The sequence below is a fragment of the Fundulus heteroclitus genome, chromosome 6 (assembly GCF_011125445.2).
Source record: "Fundulus heteroclitus isolate FHET01 chromosome 6, MU-UCD_Fhet_4.1, whole genome shotgun sequence".
NCBI classification, from domain to species: Eukaryota; Metazoa; Chordata; class Actinopteri; order Cyprinodontiformes; family Fundulidae; genus Fundulus; species Fundulus heteroclitus.
This window is the reverse complement of record NC_046366.1, coordinates 20,284,789-20,303,675: the sequence shown is the minus strand read 5'-3', so window position 1 is coordinate 20,303,675 and position 18,887 is coordinate 20,284,789. Positions and strand designations below refer to the sequence as shown.

The 18,887-nt window shown below is 40.2% G+C and overlaps 2 protein-coding genes across 2 annotated transcripts; both read left to right on the top strand.

Annotated features, from left to right (window-relative positions):
• The first annotated feature begins 420 nt into the window (after positions 1-420).
• On the top strand, positions 421-1,046 carry zgc:92591 (uncharacterized protein LOC436997 homolog). The gene is made up of 2 exons (XM_012876264.3): positions 421-593; positions 703-1,046. The coding sequence occupies exons 1-2, from the start codon at positions 480-482 to the stop codon at positions 937-939; spliced, it is 351 nt and encodes a 116-aa protein (XP_012731718.1). The 5' UTR covers positions 421-479; the 3' UTR covers positions 940-1,046.
• Positions 1,047-9,976: 8,930 nt separating this feature from the next.
• asb10 (ankyrin repeat and SOCS box containing 10) lies at positions 9,977-16,217 on the top strand. The gene is given in 5 exon segments (XM_012876252.3): positions 9,977-10,488; positions 11,423-11,690; positions 12,425-12,929; positions 14,507-14,620; positions 15,550-16,217. Coding segments are annotated over 5 exon segments (1,398 nt in total). The 5' UTR covers positions 9,977-10,163; the 3' UTR covers positions 15,736-16,217.
• Positions 16,218-18,887: the final 2,670 nt, after the last annotated feature.

Here is an 18,887-nt window from a genome sequence, read left to right as displayed (position 1 = left end):
AATTGGCACATTCATACAATTAAAACGGCTGAAATGTTGCCATTTTTTCATTGGATTTTGGCAGTCTGAGCCCTCAACAGTAGCCCTCCAGCTTTTAAGTTTAAAATTAAAACAATTCTGCCACCCAGTGGACATCAAGACTACGTGCAATAGTATGCTTTGATCAATTTCCATTGCCTGAAATGTTGTGGTCTACCAGAGCAGATCCAGAACTATCATGAAAAATGGACATTAATTTACCAACCTAAAAAAAAAAAAAAAACAACGTGAAACAAGAGCACCGCTTACCTCTAGCTCCAAAGACGCCTGGAGGAAAATGCTTTGGCTCCGTTTCCGTTCAATCTAGCGTCAGACCTGACAATGAAGCAGGTGAGCTAAATTAGTCACTAATTAAGACATATCAAAACAGCTGCTGGGGAGCCAGAAACCCGGTATAATTGTTTCTATACTATTTCAACCTTATTTTTTTTCCGTCCAAAATGACTAACGACGCATCTAAAAAGAAAGGGAAGGGTACGAGCGAGAAAAAGACTAAAAGAAAGGCTAAAAGAAAAGAGACCTACGCCATGTACATCTATAAAGTCCTGAAACAGGTGGGTGAAGTAAAAGCCATCAACTGCTTCGGTTTTTCTGTTTCATTTGACTCTTTTTTCCTTCCCCCGTTCTGTAATGTTTAAACACCGTTTTCTTACGTGCCTGCAGGTCCATCCGGATACAGGCATTTCCAGCAGAGCCATGAGCATCATGAACTCCTTCGTGAACGACCTGTTCGAGCGGATCGCTACCGAAGCGTCCCGCCTGGCTCAGTACAACAAGCGCTCCACCATCACCAGCAGAGAGGTGCAGACCGCCGTCAGGCTGCTGCTGCCCGGGGAGCTGGCCAAGCACGCCGTGTCTGAGGGCACCAAGGCGGTCACGAAGTACACTAGTTCCAAGTGAAGACTTGGGCTGAAATCTGACTTATACCTTTTTGTTTTATAATTTTTTTTTTTATTTAATGTATTTTATTTTGCAAGATCACCTAAATAAATGCACTGAAAACTGTTTACACTTGTTCCACTTTCTTTTTCAGGACATCATTAATGTCTGATTATGAAAATGATTTATTTAGAACCTTCCACTAGGTGGCAGCATTGTATCTAATCTGGCAGGGCTTCGGTTACAGCTCACAGAGGCTTTGCAATACGGAAAAAGTACTACAAAATGTGGAATAGATAGGTGTGTGTGTGTGTATAATACACACACACACACATTTATATATATGTGTGTGCGTGTAACCTAAATATTGCATAAATGTTTTTTTTTAAAGGACGCTGTCCAGTGAGACTACTGTAATTTGCAACAGATTTGTCGAGGGCATCAATGATCCTATTTCTTGAAAGATGTGATCAGATGCAGACCCTGTGAGACAGTTGTACATAAAATTGTATGTTTAATTGTATTCACTTTATTCTATTAAAATACTTTTTTTATTATTTAATTCAGTTTACTTTGAGCACTACTTGATCATCTCAAAACTCAATGATTCAACTTTACACATGTTCAGTCATGTTGACAGATCACGATTATGAATATATACCAAGTCAGCTCCTATACAATCAAGTTAATTTATGCCAAATTATTTTAATAAGCCATACCATCTGATTGCATTGAGTTACTGATTTTATAGTGTTGCAAAAATGTTTTCATCTTTTTTCTACAACCACTTATTACGAAGGTACCTTTTGTTCAAATTCTTAACTTTTTTTTTTTTTAACGAACCTTGAAATTCTGTCTCCATTGTAGCTATATAAAAGTTAAACTCAAAATTAAAGTGAAATAAACATTTTAGGCTGCACTGTACTAGGACACTTGGAGGACATTTAAATGGGAAAATGTCATTAGTTCATAAACCTGTCATGAGTTTCCTTAGCTTTTTTTTATTACATCTTACTGTAAAATAATCAGCCCTTTTAGTTAATCAAATCAAAAGTATTGGTAACGGTAAATGGTAATTATTTCACTAGTTGCTGTGCATCTTTGTACTGTGCCAGCAGCAAACCCTGCATTTCAGATGATTGGTAAAAGCATTAAAGAGAAATGTTAGCCAGTGGCAATATCCAGTGAAACAGGAAATGATCTCTGACTGCTCAGTGGCTCTTTGACAGTGATGTCATAACGTTTTCCCATGTTCGTTAGGAATAAAAAGTAGATTTGATCACTTTCAAATTATGATTGTTAAAATAACTTCCAAACTCCAAAGGTTTTGTTTGGTGTGTGTACAGCTGCCACAGTTGTCAGTGTGTCCTCTGAGAAATCAATTTCTCTTGTGGGGCCCCCAGGCCAGTAGGGCCTAAGGTTCACTAATACATTGAGCCGGGCTTCCTGTTTGTAGCTTGTCTTTGGGATTGTAAAGGGGGATCCTTTGCCTTTATTCAGTGTCAAGATATTCTTATTTATGTGTAGAGTCGGATGTCAATGGGTCCAAAAGGAAGGTTTCCCTCACTGATTAAGTGGCTGCAGCTGATCATGCAGCCGCAACTTGTTTTACAGCCTCCTGATTGCTAACCACACCAAACGCATACAAGCTACTTTTTTCTAATTCGGGATTGGGGGGTGGGACTGTCATCCAGTTAGGAGTTTTTAGTCCTTCCCCTTGTGTTCCTAATCATCAGCTCTCATGAATCTGAAATCAAAGGCAGCACCTGTTCGAGGATGCTCTGAGAGCACAGCAGCACAAACAGGTGAGGAACCGAACAGGTGGCTGAGGTGTTAAAGACTTCAATCGACTCGCTGACAGCCAGACAAGTAAATCCGAACGATAATGATGTCTCAGATATATCTGGTTTCTTCTGGAAACTGTCCCACTTTGAAAACTACAATTGTTTGGGGGGAAAAAAGCAAAGATACAAAAACTAAGGTTAGCTAAACTTTACATGGAACTTGTCTGGCTTCTTGCATTTACTCTAAAATGCTGCTCTACATGGAGTGTTTTATGTGAATTATTAAATATTTCTGTTTTTAATAGCCCTCAAGTATTAGAGCATTTAATAAATCGTGGAAAATTTCTGCAGTATCTGTAAAGATACTGGGAGATATTGGGAGTTTTGTCAGAGGTCTTGACTGAGAAAAACAAAACAATGACTGAATATTTTAGGCAAATATCTGGATTCATTCATTACTGTTTAATAATCTTTGACAAAAAAAATATGACTTAAAAATGCATTTATATATGGGTGCAGCTTCAATGATCTTTATTTCTAAGTTCTGCAGCAATACCTTTCTTTTTTTATTTAAAATGTAAGGTGAAAAATTTCAAACAGCACCTTGAGAAAATATACATACACGTTGAACTTTCTTCACATGTGACATTATAGCTTCACCCTTCAATATGTTTTGTGAAACTGACCAACAGAACATAGGGCATAGTTATGATTTCGAAAGAAATGTACACAGAACTTTAAAAACGTTTTGCAAATAAAAGTTGTAATACACTGGATGCCTAGAAACTGAAATTTTACCCCATTCTCCTGTGTAATTTTCAGTTGGCCTGGGTCATTTTAACACATGAATGTCATATGATCTAACCCTCCATTGTAGTTTTTTTTTATGAAATGTATGACAAAATGTGAAAAATCTCCTGGGGTATTAATACTTTTGCAAACCATTGTTTATGTTTTAGAACACTGTCGGAGGATTGAATAAAATACTTTCAATCCCTGCAGCGTTGGGGCACAAATGTATCTTGCCCAGAACACCACCCCCTGTGACGATATAACCATGAATTGGGTAAAAAAATATGTGGTTTTGATTTTTAAAATAATCTTTGATCTAAACTAGAAGGCAAGAAAACTTTTTCGTTTGCTATTAGGTGCAGGTTTCATGAGCCTATTTTCGAGTGCACTGGGAGAATCTTTAAATTCAGTTTTCAAAACTGAGAAATCCATTTCAGTCGTATAAAGTGGTTCCTATCTGACTGCATGCAAATCTTCTAAACGGCACGCATTGTCGAAAAAACTAAATGTTGAAATACTAAGGATTTTTTTTTTTGCTTTTAAAATCAACTCCTTTTACCTCTATAGTTATACATGTATACAGCTAAAGACCATTATTCAGTTAACCTGAATAAGATGGCATGTTTATGAGGTGACAGAGGGAATAAAGCAGCATTGATTCCTTGTTATGCATTTTAATCAGGTTTTTAAAAGATGACAGTGAATAGCTACTTGATTAGGAGATAATGACAGCAGCGTTTGCACCGGCTCAATCTGCATAAAATAGAGGAACTGATAAAGGTCTCTCTAATTAGGATGCTGTTTACATCAGGCTTTACGTACACCTATTAGACAGCACTTATCAGCATCCCACAAAGCCAGGCTCACAGCCATAACGCACTTGGGTGTGACTTCCGCCGCTGACTGTTATTGTTGAGATAACCCATTTCAGACGTTTCTCAGTTTTCGACCTAATGACATGAAATCTACTGATGTTATCACGAGGATCATACAGCCTCTGATGGCAGCGACTTTGCCAATGATTATCTCGGCCATTTAGGTTTTGCATCTTGCACCCCTCTATTGCCCGGCCTCGTTGGTAGTCATCGCCGTCTGCTTTAGGCAGGCTGCTATGAACACATTATGGATGGGTGCATTAGTGAGTGATGCAGAGCTTGGGATGGCTTGCCTTGTTTTCATGTGAGAGTGCATCATTAGAAAATGTTCCACTTGGCGGGGAAGCGCGTATTAACTGAAGCCACAATGAAATGAGGTTGTGATAGATGGTTAAAGTTATAAAGGACTATTAAGTTGAAATATGAACCTTTCAATTGTCATGATGAAACAGAGGGTTATTTGCGTGGTGATCAGCGCATTGAGAGACAATTGGAATCCGTGCGGGCCCGATACAATACATTACAGGCGGCGTGGTCTGAGCTGAAAGAACGCAGAAAAAGTAATCATGCCTCCATGAGTTCGGAGTTACTGTTCAATTCAAGGCGCAATAAATTAATGCAAGTTTTTCACCAACATGTCAAGCATTGTGATGAGATCTGAGGATGATTTGCAAACAGTTTATCCTGTGTAGGTCCTGTGGTGGACTCTGATAATCATCAAATTAAATAAACTCGTATTTACTGCTCATCAGAGAACCTTTTAACAGCAGTAAGTTCCCAAAGCACGCGTTGATGTGTCTGTTAAAGTAAGAATAATCACAGATGTAAATCAGGAAACGGCTCCCCATAATGCCAGCAGCCAATTAGGACTCCTCGTCGTCTCGTACCATGTTTCCATGGTGCCCCATGAGTTGGTGCAAGACCAGAATGCAAACTTCTGATGCCATTTCCTTTTATTTTACTGTACTTGAATTAAAATGTGAAAAACACATAATTATTCATACCATTGTCTCACACTTTTTCACATTGCAGTTACAAACATCAGTGCATTTGTTGAGGTTTAATGGGATATATCATTTTTATGTAGAAAGATAATGATCATGCTTTTCAACCTTTTTTTGCATAGAGCAATCTTAAAGATTTGAAGTACAAATGCATTCACTTCCACTTACTTTTCAACTAGTAAAATCCAGTTTAAATTGGCTTCAGAAGCCATTTGTTTAATTCATTACCCATATAATTTTAGTAAAAATACATTAGCTAACAAACTGCTTAATGAAGACCAAGGAACATGCCAGAACATTAGACAATCCAGAGCTCAGGTGGAAGAATCTGTTGAATGGACAACTGTTAATGGTGCACCCCACCTGGGTTTTATTAAAGAGCGGCAAGGAGAAAACCACAGGAATTCATGTTTTCAGTTTTCCACAAGCCACGCAAGGGACAGAGCAAGGAGGTGTGGTGCCAAAATGCTGGGATGATGCTTTTCTTCAGCAGGGACAGAGAAGCTGGTCAGAGAGCAACCCTAGAAGAATTGCTGTTAGCAGCTGCAAAGGACTTTAATTAAGCAAGAGGAGAGGTTGACTGTCCGGCAGAAACGCAGCCATAAACATACAGCCGGAACCACAACTGTTCAATTCAATTAAATTTTATTTATATAGCACCAATTCACAACACGTCATTTCAATGCACTTTACAAAGTCAAATTCAATCAAATCATACAGACAGATTGGTGAAAAGTTTCCTATCTAAGGAAACCCAGCAGATTGTGTCGAGTCTTGACAAGCAGCATTCACACCTCGTGAAAGAGCGTAGAGCCACAGTGGACAGTTTTCTGCGTTGTTGATGGCTTTGCAGCAATCCCCCATACTGAGCATGCATGAAGCGACAGTGGAGAGGAAAACTCCCCTTTAACATGGAGGAAAACCTCCAGCAGAACCAGGCTCAGTGGGAGGTGATTATACAAAGTGGTGTTGGACAAAAAAAATACACATTTATACAGTATTTTTGTTTTAATTTGTAAAAAAAAAATAAAAAAAAATTAAACAAGGCCTCCTTTCTCTTCCAATTCACATCAATGCACTACTTTGTGTTGTTTGTCACATACAATTCTAATAAAACAGTTTGATGTAATTATATGACAGAATGTCAAAAAAGTTTATGCTTTCTGTCTGTACTTTGTATTTTTTTTATGGCACTTAAAAATGCGAATTAACTTCTGCCTTTCCAATACTGCCGTAAGTTACTTAAGAATCAAACGTCATCTCAGAGCTCCTCACAGAACAAAATGTGTGTAATTCATAAAGATAAGAGGCACCTGATGGACAAATGAGCACTTCCAATGCTTTTTATCGCGTTCGGCTGCCTTTGGTTGCTCTGACTCCATCTTAAACTAAGAGCAGATCCAATTGCAATCCCATTAGCATTTAATATTACTGTAATTACTGTGTACATTTCATTATGTTCTCAGTATATTAAATGGCTGCTCCGTGTGGTGGGAGGGCTGTAGTTTAATCTCTTCCTGTATTAATGTGTGCCACAGTACTCAAAATAGCATTAAGGGCCTCATAATCAGAGGGAACTAATTGCTCATGATTGCATAAATGAAGTGGCTGGCTCTCATCAGAGGCTGCTGCTGATGTCCAGCCTCTCGCCGCCCTGGGGACAGAAAGGTGGTTGACCACAGAGCAAGAGAAGTTGGAAAGGCAGTTTACTGGTGGGTAATATGAGGAAACCAAAGATCCAATATGTCCACGGGGAGCTGTGAGGGCAGGGGGTGCCGCTGCTGCTGCAGGTTTTTTTTTTTTTTTTTTTCTTGTTGTCATCAGAGTTTCCTCCGCTTCATGGAGGAAGAAAAAGAAAATTAAAAAAAGAAAGATACAAAAACACGAATGCCCACCATATGAGAAATGAATTTATCGAAGTGGCTGTCTTTTTCCCCATTAGTAAGTGTTTAGTTCAGCGTTTTAAATAATTGCGTTACCAGGAATGATATTTAAAATACATTTGGGAGTCAATGAGGCAGGAAAGTGCCTACATGTTTTGCTGATGACACCCGGGCCATTTGGAAGACATCAAAGTAGAGAGGAGGTAGCCCAGATGCATATTATAAACTCATTATGTATATCATTTAAAAGGATGTACTCCAGCCGCAAAAACAATATTCCTAGTCTCTCTCTTTGGTAATGTGTGTTTTCAAAGTTGAAACTCTTACTCGCGTTCTGTTTAATGTGGCATCTATTACCAAACTGTAACATGAAATAAATGACCTTGATTTCCATACAGGAACAGTCATTAAGGTACAGAAGACATGCAGCTATGCCTCTGTGTTTTCCGATGCAAAATAAGGTAAAACCCGCTTCAATTTCCGCGTTCTCCACCTGTGGCGCAAACCTTGTTTTCAGCCGGCATCCGTGTTAGATTCCACTCACAGAGGGGGATAAACACATTTGTATGTTTTAATGCGTCGGGGCTCGACTATAGCAGAGGGCCGTGTAAAAAAACGCGTTAATCAACCTTCAAATAACTTCAAAGGTGGTTCTGGGTCACAATTAGGGGTCCAGGATGCCCGTCCTCGGCGTCTCCACGCAGCCGCTGGGTAGAGTTTCTATCACAATGAAATGGTCATTCATCAGTCAAAAGCGGTGTTTATCAGATGCCTGGTGAACAGGCTTAAGAGGCTTAATTATCCACCGTCCCTCTGTCATCAGAACGCTACACGTGGGGCAGAGTGACACAGCGGTTGCCAGTCATTCAGCCTAATGTTCTAATGCAGGGAGCCATGTGGATACACAAAATCCATTAGAGGTTTCAGGGGAAGAAAAAAAAAACATATTGAGCAGAAAAAGACATTTTCCAAGCTACATGAAGGGGCTTACAAACAGGGCATTCTGATCTCCATGTAACTGTAATGCCAAGAATTATGTAATCAGTTTTATTTTTCAGACGTTATCTTTTACATTTTTGACTTTGGCCAAACATAAATAAGATTTTGAGGATCATCGTCAAGCCGCGGCCCTGAAATTTATTTCCACAATTTACCGGATCACAACCAAACAACCAAAAGGTCGTTCATTTTTTTTATTAACAAATAAAATCTCAAATCTATGGGGTGTATTTGTATTCAGAGTTCATGGAACATCTGTCTCTTATTGCACTTGCAGCCTCACATCTTTAGAGGCATGCATTGTGCATCAAGAGACTGTTTATTTTTTAGCTAATTCTTCTTCGTAAATTAGCTCAGGCTCGGTCAGACTGAACAGATGGTGCTTCCATCTAAACCATTTCATAGCAGCTCTGGGTGTGGGCCTAGGCTCATTGTTATGCTGGGAGGAGAACCTCAACCCCTGTCTTAAGTCTTTGCAACCTCTAAATGTTTTTTTTTCTTACAGTATTGGATCGTATAAAGCTGCATCCATCTACCAGCTTCCTAGTCCCTGCAGAAGACAATCATTCCCGCAGCATGATGCTGCCACCACTGTGTGCCTCTGTGTTCAGCATGGGGTGGAGTGTTAGTTTATGACCACCTGTGGTGTTTTTTCCATGTACGCCAAAAGGTTTATTTTTGTTCTATCCTGACCAGAGCATCTACACAGTTTGAGGCAAACTACAAAACAGGACTTCTTGTGGCTTTGGGCTTGCCACTCTCTATAAAAGCCGGATGTGTTGAGCGCATAACAAATAGTTGTCCTGTCAGCATATTCTTCCACCAGAGCAATGATCTGTGCAGCTCTTGGCTCCTTCAGTGTTTAGTGCTCAACTTGCACCAGGGGCGGTTCTAGACAGGGGCCAACAGGGGCCTGTGCTCCTGTAGAACTGTTCCTGGCCCCTGTTATGGCCCCTGTACTAAAAACATGATATTAAATTTCTTAGGAGGATAAATGCTGACAAAGATACCGTGACTGACTGGTCATTTGGATCAGTTGCAATTTTTTTTGTTTATGTTTTTACCCAATAATAAAATAATAAAATAACAAAATTAAAAAATAAATATAAAAAAATAACAATAATTAAAAATTAAGCTGTTTCACGTTAAGCTCCCGCTGTATCGAGAAAAGATCAGGGGTCTGCAGTTCCAGAGCCACAATTGGCACTTTGGCTTACTTAATATATTAAACGATGAAATGTTGACCTGTTAAGTTCCCCCCCCCATCTTTTGTTCTGTGCACCTGTGAAAAAACACTGGCCCCACCCTGGCCCCCCTGCTAAATTTGGTCTAGAACCCCCACTGCTTTGCACAGCCGGTCAGTTCAGGTGGACAGCCATGTCTCGGTAGATTTGAAGGTGTCCCGTTGCTTTTTTTGGGTGCATCATATTCTCATCTGCGTTTTGATTTATGATATTGCTACAACAACTAAGCAAATAGTGGTTACAAAAAAAAAAGATGATCAAATTCTCCTGGAAATGTTTTGTTTTTTTCTCACAGAAATTTGCAGATTTTGTCTTAGAAAACTGACAAAGAAAACTTTGATAAACTGATTGTTTTTTTTGTTTTTTTTTAGGGTGGGGGGTTGTCATTTGATTCTCGCAGCCTTAAAAAAATCCTTCATAGCTAACTGGAGGCAAACAAGAGTGGCATGAGCAGTGGCATGTGAGACATAAAAATAGCCCTACTTGCAGGGAGGGTCTCATATCAAAACAGCTCTGTGAACCAGCCCTGTGGAAAGCAGCCAAAGAGTTCAACGACAAAAACAGATGAGAGGCAACTCCTTTTGGACAACCTCATGTAAACCTGCATATCTTCAAAAAAAAAAAAAAAAAACAACAACACAAGAGTTTTATCCCAAACTTTAGCATGTCTGGAGGCAGCTTTGTCTTCACATCCACAGCCTTGCGTTCTCTTGAACATGACAAGGACATGCTGGAGAGGTACAAGTACAAGACCCGGCTTGCCGCTCGGCACCTCGGCAGCTACACGCTGAAGAAGGAGGCAATGGACAGAGCGCAATGGAGGTCCGCCATTGCCCGGCGACCAGCTGTCTGCCAAGATGTGGTCGTCCACAATGCTCTATATACGGGAGATGTGGAGGCTTTGAAGCGTTTCTTTCCAAGAGGATCCACGGCGAATCTTGTCATAGAGCCACAGGGAGGGGAGATGCGCTGGGTGGCCCGGGAAAAAGGTAAGAAACATCTGTCTCCAGTTAGACAAAGCTGTCACTGATTTGGAAATTTAAGTAATTACTTGATCATTTAAATTGACTTTGGTGTCTGACACTTGTATTCAAACACCTATTCATACTAGATTTATAGAAACAAGCCACGAGGCAATTATTTATAGAGGTCATAATGTTCAACACAAAGTCAGGCTCACCATTTATTAAGATATCTGCATCCAACAGTAGAGAATAAAATGTTCCTACTTCTCAAAAATGAATCTAAGGCATCTTGTGTTTCCATTTTGTAAATCGCATTTATGCACAGAGATCAATGGGTTAATCGAAAATAAAGCTGCTTACATAAAGTGCACTGTCATTGGCTCCCATGCCGTTGCGTGGCTTGAGGTTCACCAGGTCGTCCACAGTATCATGTAACACCTCCCTGAAATAGCCCTGTCTGCACAAAACCAACCCACATCAGTGCTCCTTCCACTAGTAAACGGGGAAACTGGCGTATGAATTAAAAAAAAAACACACACAATTAGGTGGAACATGGCTTATCTGGCTCCTAAAATAAAGTGGAAAAAGCCAAAGAAGTACCGCGAGGATGTCATCGCCACTGCCAAGGCCACGGGGTGCGTCCTCCAGTTCTGGAATTCCCTACTTGTGGGTGACGCACTGACCATCCTCAGCATCGTGGACGATGACGACTTCAGCTACCTCATTGACGCCATTTATGACACCAGCAATTTAGAAGAGTGGAAGAACTTCCGATTTAACTACAGAGGCCTCAGTAGGTTTTAAAACTCACTCTATCATTTCAAGTCAAATCGGGGAGATGTGATGGTGCAGCATGTCATCAGAAACCCTTTTTGTTTTCCACTAAACCGGCTGCAATATGTCTGCTGCTTTGTAACAGCGCTTGTAACCCCATGCCCGTTGTGCCCCCTGCTGACAGGACTGTGGTCTCTGACTTATGAGCAAGAGCTGACGACGCCACTTCACATCACAGCCGGGCGAGGGTTTGCAGACTGCCTGAGCCTCCTGCTTCAACGCGACGCAAACGTAGACCTGGCTCCTGGAGGCAACACTGCCCTGCATGAGGCCTGTGAGAGCTGCCAGGCATAGTGCGCCAAGTTGCTGCTGATCTACGGAGCGAACGCAAACGCTGTCTCAGAAGACGGGCTCATGCCCCTGCACGTTTGCACAAGTCCTGAATCTCTTGAGTAAGTGTGAATTAGTGATGAGTGAGTAAAAGGCTTAGCTTTGTCCCATTTTGCCCCACCCCCCCATTCTTGTTTAGAAAGATTGTTTATCGTGCAAGATAGTTAGAGCAACTGCTTAGCATTTAAAATATTAGGTATAGATTATTTTTCAGATTTTTTTCCCGATTTTTTCCATCTTTAACTTGAATTTACATCTTGTACAGTTTACATGAATATCAAACAAACCTGCTACCGGAAAATGTAAATCAATTGTTCTGTTCTCCTTCGCAACCTTTGGATTCAGTTTCAACATTCAGGCTTGCTGTCACCAAATATTGTAAACTGGATGAATCTGAAATAAAGTCCGACAGTCCTCACAGGGTTTTACTGACATTCGCTAGTTTGCATGTTTTAGCTAAAGCTAGGGTTTGCACAGAGGTTGGAAAGGATCAAAAGGATCTCCTTGTTCAAAGGTATCAGTAAGGCTGGTATATAACTGTAGAAAATAGGATAGAGCTAATTAACAAAAGCTGGCTTCAGATTGTGAACGGTTCAAGTTTACAACAGCTTTTTATTTTTTTTGTAGTTGTGAAATTAATCTAATTGAACACATTAGTAACATAATAAATGGTGTTGATGAAGGGCCACTTAAGCTCTTCTGCAGTAATAGGACAATTAGCATATTTCAGATCATCTTAAAGAAAGTTTGGAACCCAGCGCTCTAATTTATCCTGTTTCTGTTATTCTTCCGGCAGATGTGCCAAGTATCTCCTTCAGTATGGCGCCACGGTTAACGGCCGCACACAAGACGAAGACGACACGCCGTTACACGTCGCAGCCAGGAACGGCCTCCAGGACCACGTCGAGCTCTACCTGCGCCACGGGGCGGCCGTGGACAAGCAGAACGGCGAGGGTCTCTCACCCCTGAATGCAGCCTGTGCACACCCTCAGGAGGCGAGGGACCTCGGGCGTTACCTGAAGGTGTGCCGGATGCTGCTGGATGCGGGTGCTGACGTCCACACTAAGGACCAGGACAGACACACACCTTTACACATGGCGTGTAAGAACGCAAATCCAGACGTAGTGGATCTGCTGCTGGCCAAGGGGGCCAGTGTTAACGATATGGACTACGGTGGCGAAGCTCCCATGCATAACATCCTGAAGGCGGTGAGCTACAAGCTCTCCCATCATCCCGAGAGGATTGTCCGTGCGCTGCTCAACCACGGCTCTATTCGGGTCTGGCCTGGCGCTCTCCCTGTGGTAGGAAACAGTCACAGGAGATCTTTGAATAAGTTGATCATTTAAAAGTTTGAGCAGCTTTAGTCCAGAAGGAAAAGTCATATTTTATAGGCGCATGACATTCTCTCTGCAAAGCGTTCGCTTTTGTTTTGACGTTAATTGTTTACAGCTGATGAAAACCCAGAAATCAGCTCTCTGAACATTTAAACAATTCATTGGGTCAACTAAAATCCTATATATTTTAATGCAAAAACAAAATCTTATATTTTGCCCTGGTTATGACTAGTCCGGCAAACATGTATCATTGACACCTTGCACAATGAGGTTGAGTCACAAAAAAAAAAAAAAAACGTTTTTAAAGCAAGGAAGCTTTCCACAGATGTTGGTGTTAAAGTTGAGCAGAAGGCAATAAAACGGCGCCTGTAATGTATCCCTGTTAGCACTGCAGCCTTGAGGGGATTCTGAACAGCAACCCACTCAGAAATTTCAGGGAAATTGATAAACTATGGGCCGCGGCTGGAGACGTAGCCGGGAAAAGGGCTACAACTCTTTAACATTCCTCATGTTAAGCTTCTCCTGAACCAGAGACAACATCAGAAGCATCTCAACCTGGGCTGGGGGGGGGGAAAGGGGCTGGACTTTTACTCAGTGGTCAAAAGCCTTGTTTTACATTTCATGGCGGAAGAGTGGAGAAGCACAGACATTTATCAATTCCATAGTCAGCACAGCCATCTACCCGGTAATTTTGGACACGTCATACTTCCCTCCGCTGGCAAGCTTTATGAAGATGTTCATTTCCTATTTCAGCAGGTGTTGGCTTCTGCCCATGCTGCCTATGGTACTAAAATCTGAAAAGTAATGCGAAAGGAGACCCAACCGAGTGCTGAATACATAAACCGCACACTCCATGTCCGTGCGTTTCACTGGACCGAAATTCTGTATTAAATGTTACTTTCTTATTGACCTCATGTAATATTCAAAATTTCTCAGCAACCAAATTCTGGGTTTTTTTCTTAGCTGTGCGCCACAATCACATTAACACACATCAGTGCTTAATATATTTAGCTGTGCATTTGTAATGATATTCAGATGTATTGAGATGCAACAGCGAAACAACAACAGTATCCCTGAACAATGCAGTCTTGATTGGTCTTGTAGTCTTGTAGATAATAATTTGGCAAGGCAGCTCATTTTGCACAAATAAACCGATGCATCCATGTAACGCCTATGCTGGAACTTTCGAAAGTACTGGCGTTCGCTGCAGATTACAAGATCACATCCAAATTATTACCATTTCATGCCACAACACAAAGTGCAGCACTCTCTGCGGGAAACAGACTACAACTATCAGTGAACCCACGTGCACTAGACAAAATGCCTGGTTCCTAATTAGGCAAGTGTTAATAGGAGATTAATTAGCACTAATTGCATAATTTCCAGTTAAACCCCTGGAGGGAAGACCAATCTGTTCATTTCACAAGTGTTTAATTACTTTATTTCTTCACTTCTACAGTCACAGAGCTCGCTCGTGAACTTCAATCATTGCACAAATCCTATCGCTTTGCTCTTAGAGCCTTAGTGTGGACTTTTTCTTTAAGGTGTTGAAGCACTGCTCAGAATCTCCGCACACCATCGAGGTTCTCCTGAACGCCTACAGCCACCTGAAGGTCACAGACACGTGGGTTGAGTCTGTGCCTGAAGATGCATTTAAGGCAAGTTGTTTAAATTGCTTTTTCAACGAATGACTTATTAGCACAAAATTGAGTGTTTTTGCTTGTTTAACAACTATTTAGTTTCTTAACATAATTTTATCTCCCTTTTTTTGGTATTGTTATACCCATATTGATGCGTCCGACCAAAAACTGTTCTTTCAAAAGCATTTTGCACGTTTGTGAGATGATTTTACACCAGACACTCTTATGAAGCATGAAGCGATAGTGGAAAGGAAAACTCCTCTTTAACGGGAAGGAAAAACCTCCAGCAGAACCAGGCTCAGTGCGCATGGTCATCTGCCTCGACCGACTGGGGGTTACATACGACAGAGCAGAGACACAATAAGAGAGACAAAATGGCACAGAAGCAAATATCATGCTTGCTTAGTATGAGGGATTGCTGCAAAGCCATGGACAATGCGGACGACTGTCCCTGTGGCTCTACGCTCCTTCAGGAGGAGTGAATGCTGCTTGTCAAGACTTGATGCAATCTACTGGGTTTCCTTAGATATACATTTTTTTGACCAATAAGTATAATCTGATTGAATTTGACCCTTGATAGTGCCTTGAGATGACATGTTTCATGAATTGGTGCAATATAAATACAATTGAAAATTGAATTAAATTCAGTAATAGCTACATAATGCCAATTCACAACAAGCATTGTCTCGAAGCACTTTGCAGAAAAAATGTCAAGTCCACCCAAACCTACAGACAGCTTCAAAGTCAATAACATGCATTCAAGTCGAGTTTATTTATATCTACTATTTTAGAAAACTCATTAATGAGATAAAAATGACAATTCTCAGGATTTGGGAGATGAATATTTACTTTCTCATGTTTTCATATCACCTTAATGTGACGTTGTGCATTCAGAACATAAATGCAGCTAATGTGATTTCTGTTGATCTGTGTTTTATTACAACTAGGAGCACAAAGACTTCTATGAGTCCATCTTCTCCTTAGCAATGACTCCTCGTTCGCTGCAGCACTTGGCGCGGTGCAGACTACGGAAATTCCTGGAGGGCCGAGTTCACAGAGTGGTCCCAAAGCTTGGTCTGCCCACCTTCATTAAGGACTATCTGCTCCTCGAGTGCAGAGGATATGTGCACTGAGTGAATGCTGTTGTGTTAGTGTGAGTCCCCTGGTGACTAGATGGTTCTTCTGTTTACATTTTGGGATGAAGCTTTAGTGAATCATGACTAGTTAGAGCTTGTTCTGTAGGAAGCAGCTGCTGCTTTTTTTGGTATTTATTTATTTTTTTGCAATCACGTCACAATCAACGGTTTCAGCACACTGATGGGTTTTTTCACACCACAAGAGGGAGCTATAGACTAGAACTGATAAAGTAAGAGAACATATATGTAATGTTACGTTTTATATTTTGTTTGCTTACATTTATTTATCTTTTTTTGCATTTCAGATAAAGATATATAACTTGTTTGTGGATTTTTATAAACCGTACCAATAAATTAGGCTTGAACCACTGAGGATTTCTATAAACATTTGTGTCATTGCTGTTTAATATGAAATGTTGTGATCGAGGGATTTATGTCCAAATTAGGCTTCAGATAAAATTAAAATAATTCCACAATGACCAGCGAATCTGCTCATGTTATTTAACTAAGCTAGAGCTTTTTGCATGTCATTGCACACACCGTGTTAGGAGGAAGAGGGTCTCTGGACATCACCCCCAAATCACAGTGCCAAAAGTACAGCTTTCAGGTGGGAACGTCATGGTGTGGGCTGTCCTACAGCATGTGGTACTTACAAAATGTAGTTAACTGAATCAAGTATGGATAGAGAAATGTACCAGGGCATTCTTAACCAGAAAACCAGTGTGGATTTACAAGCAAGACAATAATCCCAAACGCACAGTCAAGGAAACGTTTCATTGGTTTCAGAAGGAACATAAACCCCCCAGAATGGAGCAGTCAATCATTTGAGTTGTAGCCAATTGAAAATGAATGGAAACAAAACAAAACAAAAAAAACAACTTAAGATCAGAGAGCAAAAACAGAACCACCAGAACCTTCAAGTTTTGAAGACAGTTGGTGTGATAAATTGGTGAGCTGGTATCTCCATACAGGAGACATTTTAAAGTGTTCCTTTACCAAGAAATGCTTTTCCACTAAGTACTTATTTGTGAAAGTGAGTTCAATTCAATTTCATTCAACTTTATGTAGTGCCAATTCACAACACATGTCATCTCAAGGCACTTTACAAAATCAAATTCAATCAAATCATACAAATTGGTCAAACAATTTCCTATGACCAGCAGCATTCACTCCTCCTGAAAGAACATAGAGCCACAGGAGGAGTTCAATGCTTGTTCCCCAAGCCATTTACTTGTTGACTCATTTGCTTCAAATATTTTGTAGGTGTGGATGACTTGGTTTGTTGCTGACATCTGGTGTGGATTTTTTTTCCAATATAGAAATATTAAAAATAAATGCAGTGAGCAAACACGTCGAGCTGTTTAATACTTATTTTATCCGCTGTTTATGCTGCACTGTTTGGGAAAAGATTCACATCTTTTTCATCACTGTCTGACACTAAATCAGACTGAGCTGTGGATCGGTTAGGATAACCAAAACTATGTTTTGAGAGAGGGAGAATTTTAGTACATTTTCAAAGCTTTCCCTCATTACTTGATAGAGCAGCCTTTAAAATGTATGACTTGGGGCAAACATTTTGAGTGTCCTACCCAAAGCCTGCCACAATACACAGATTTGTAGACCGCCTTGCTCGCCTCCTCAGATTGGCCCACATCCTTTCTATGGGACTGGGATCAGGCTTTGTGAAGGCCACTCCAAAACAGTAACTTTGTTGTAATGAAAGCCACTTAACTAATTTCGCGGTATACTGTGGAGAATTTGAAAGACTAATTTGTACCCAAACGTTATCATTCCTGTCTGATGTCATGAACTATCGCTTCACTATATCTACAAAATGAATGATGATCTTTTCTAATGATGCCGCCTATGTTTGTGAAGTGAACTAGATCTTCCTGCAGCACAATACCCACACAACATGATGCTGCCACCACCGTGCTTCTCAGGTGGGGTGATATTCTTTACTGCAGTTTCATCTTTATTCCCCGGGATCGTTTGCAAATTATATTCCTGCTTTTTATGTTGCCTTTGGAGTTATGGCTTCTTCCTCTCTGAGTGGCCTTTCAGACAGACCACAGTGACTCATTTCACTGGGGACCGTGACACTCTCTTACCACCCTCGGCCAGCTTGTTCACAAGGCCTTTGATTTTGTTCAGGGATTGAAGAGTGCATTCCCCACCTTTGGGACACAGAACTTTGGGCCATCCCATGTTTCTACTTTTGCATGTAACTGCTTGAATGGGACAACTTGGCCCTTTCAGGCATCTGGTAATTGTACTCAAGACCGAATAGGACAAGTGAAAGTCTACAATTCTCTGAGTTGTCGTCTGATCTCTCTTGATTTTTCTATGATGTCACACCACCAAAGCGATGTTTGAATTGTCACATAAAATGACTTCGCTTGCTGGACCCCATTTTACTCAAATGCTCTGAACTACCTAATCAGAAGCCCAACAAAGTCATGACATCATTTTGAGTTTTACCAAACCCATCAAAAGAAATTCTAATCTTAGGGTATGAACGCTTCTGAGGTTACCAAGAGTCCAAAACACGTATCTAAAATATTGTCTCTTTGACCCTTTCTCAAAATGAAGTAAATCTGGAAATTCTAGTCATTAAACAAGATTTTGTTTTATCGGACTTTTAAAAGTAGTTTTTTTTATACAGTGTAGCTCCTTACAACTATATTTTGCCTGATAACTAAAGTAATCAAAAAATTGTCAAAATGCCCTATATATATATATATATATATATATATATATATATATATATATATATATATATATATATATATATATATATATATATATATAATTTACACATAATTTACACATAAAAGTAATTATGAGGTGTTTTTCAAAGGTTTAAGACTATCTATCACTGAACTGGCAGATAAATGCCCCAGAGTGGGTAAATTCTGAATACTTTCCCTGCTAAAGGGAAATTAAGGATATTTCTATTCAATTTTACTCCATACTAACAACCAATTATAAAATTTTTCCTTTTTTTTCAAATACCTTATTGAAATAAAATAATAAATTGAAATAAATATTCCTATTAGGCCATTGGTTATTCAAATAAAATACGTTGTTAATTTTTGTGCACATAAGTGTAACAACAAAAATAACCAAAAAGGGGTGGGGGTGGGGGG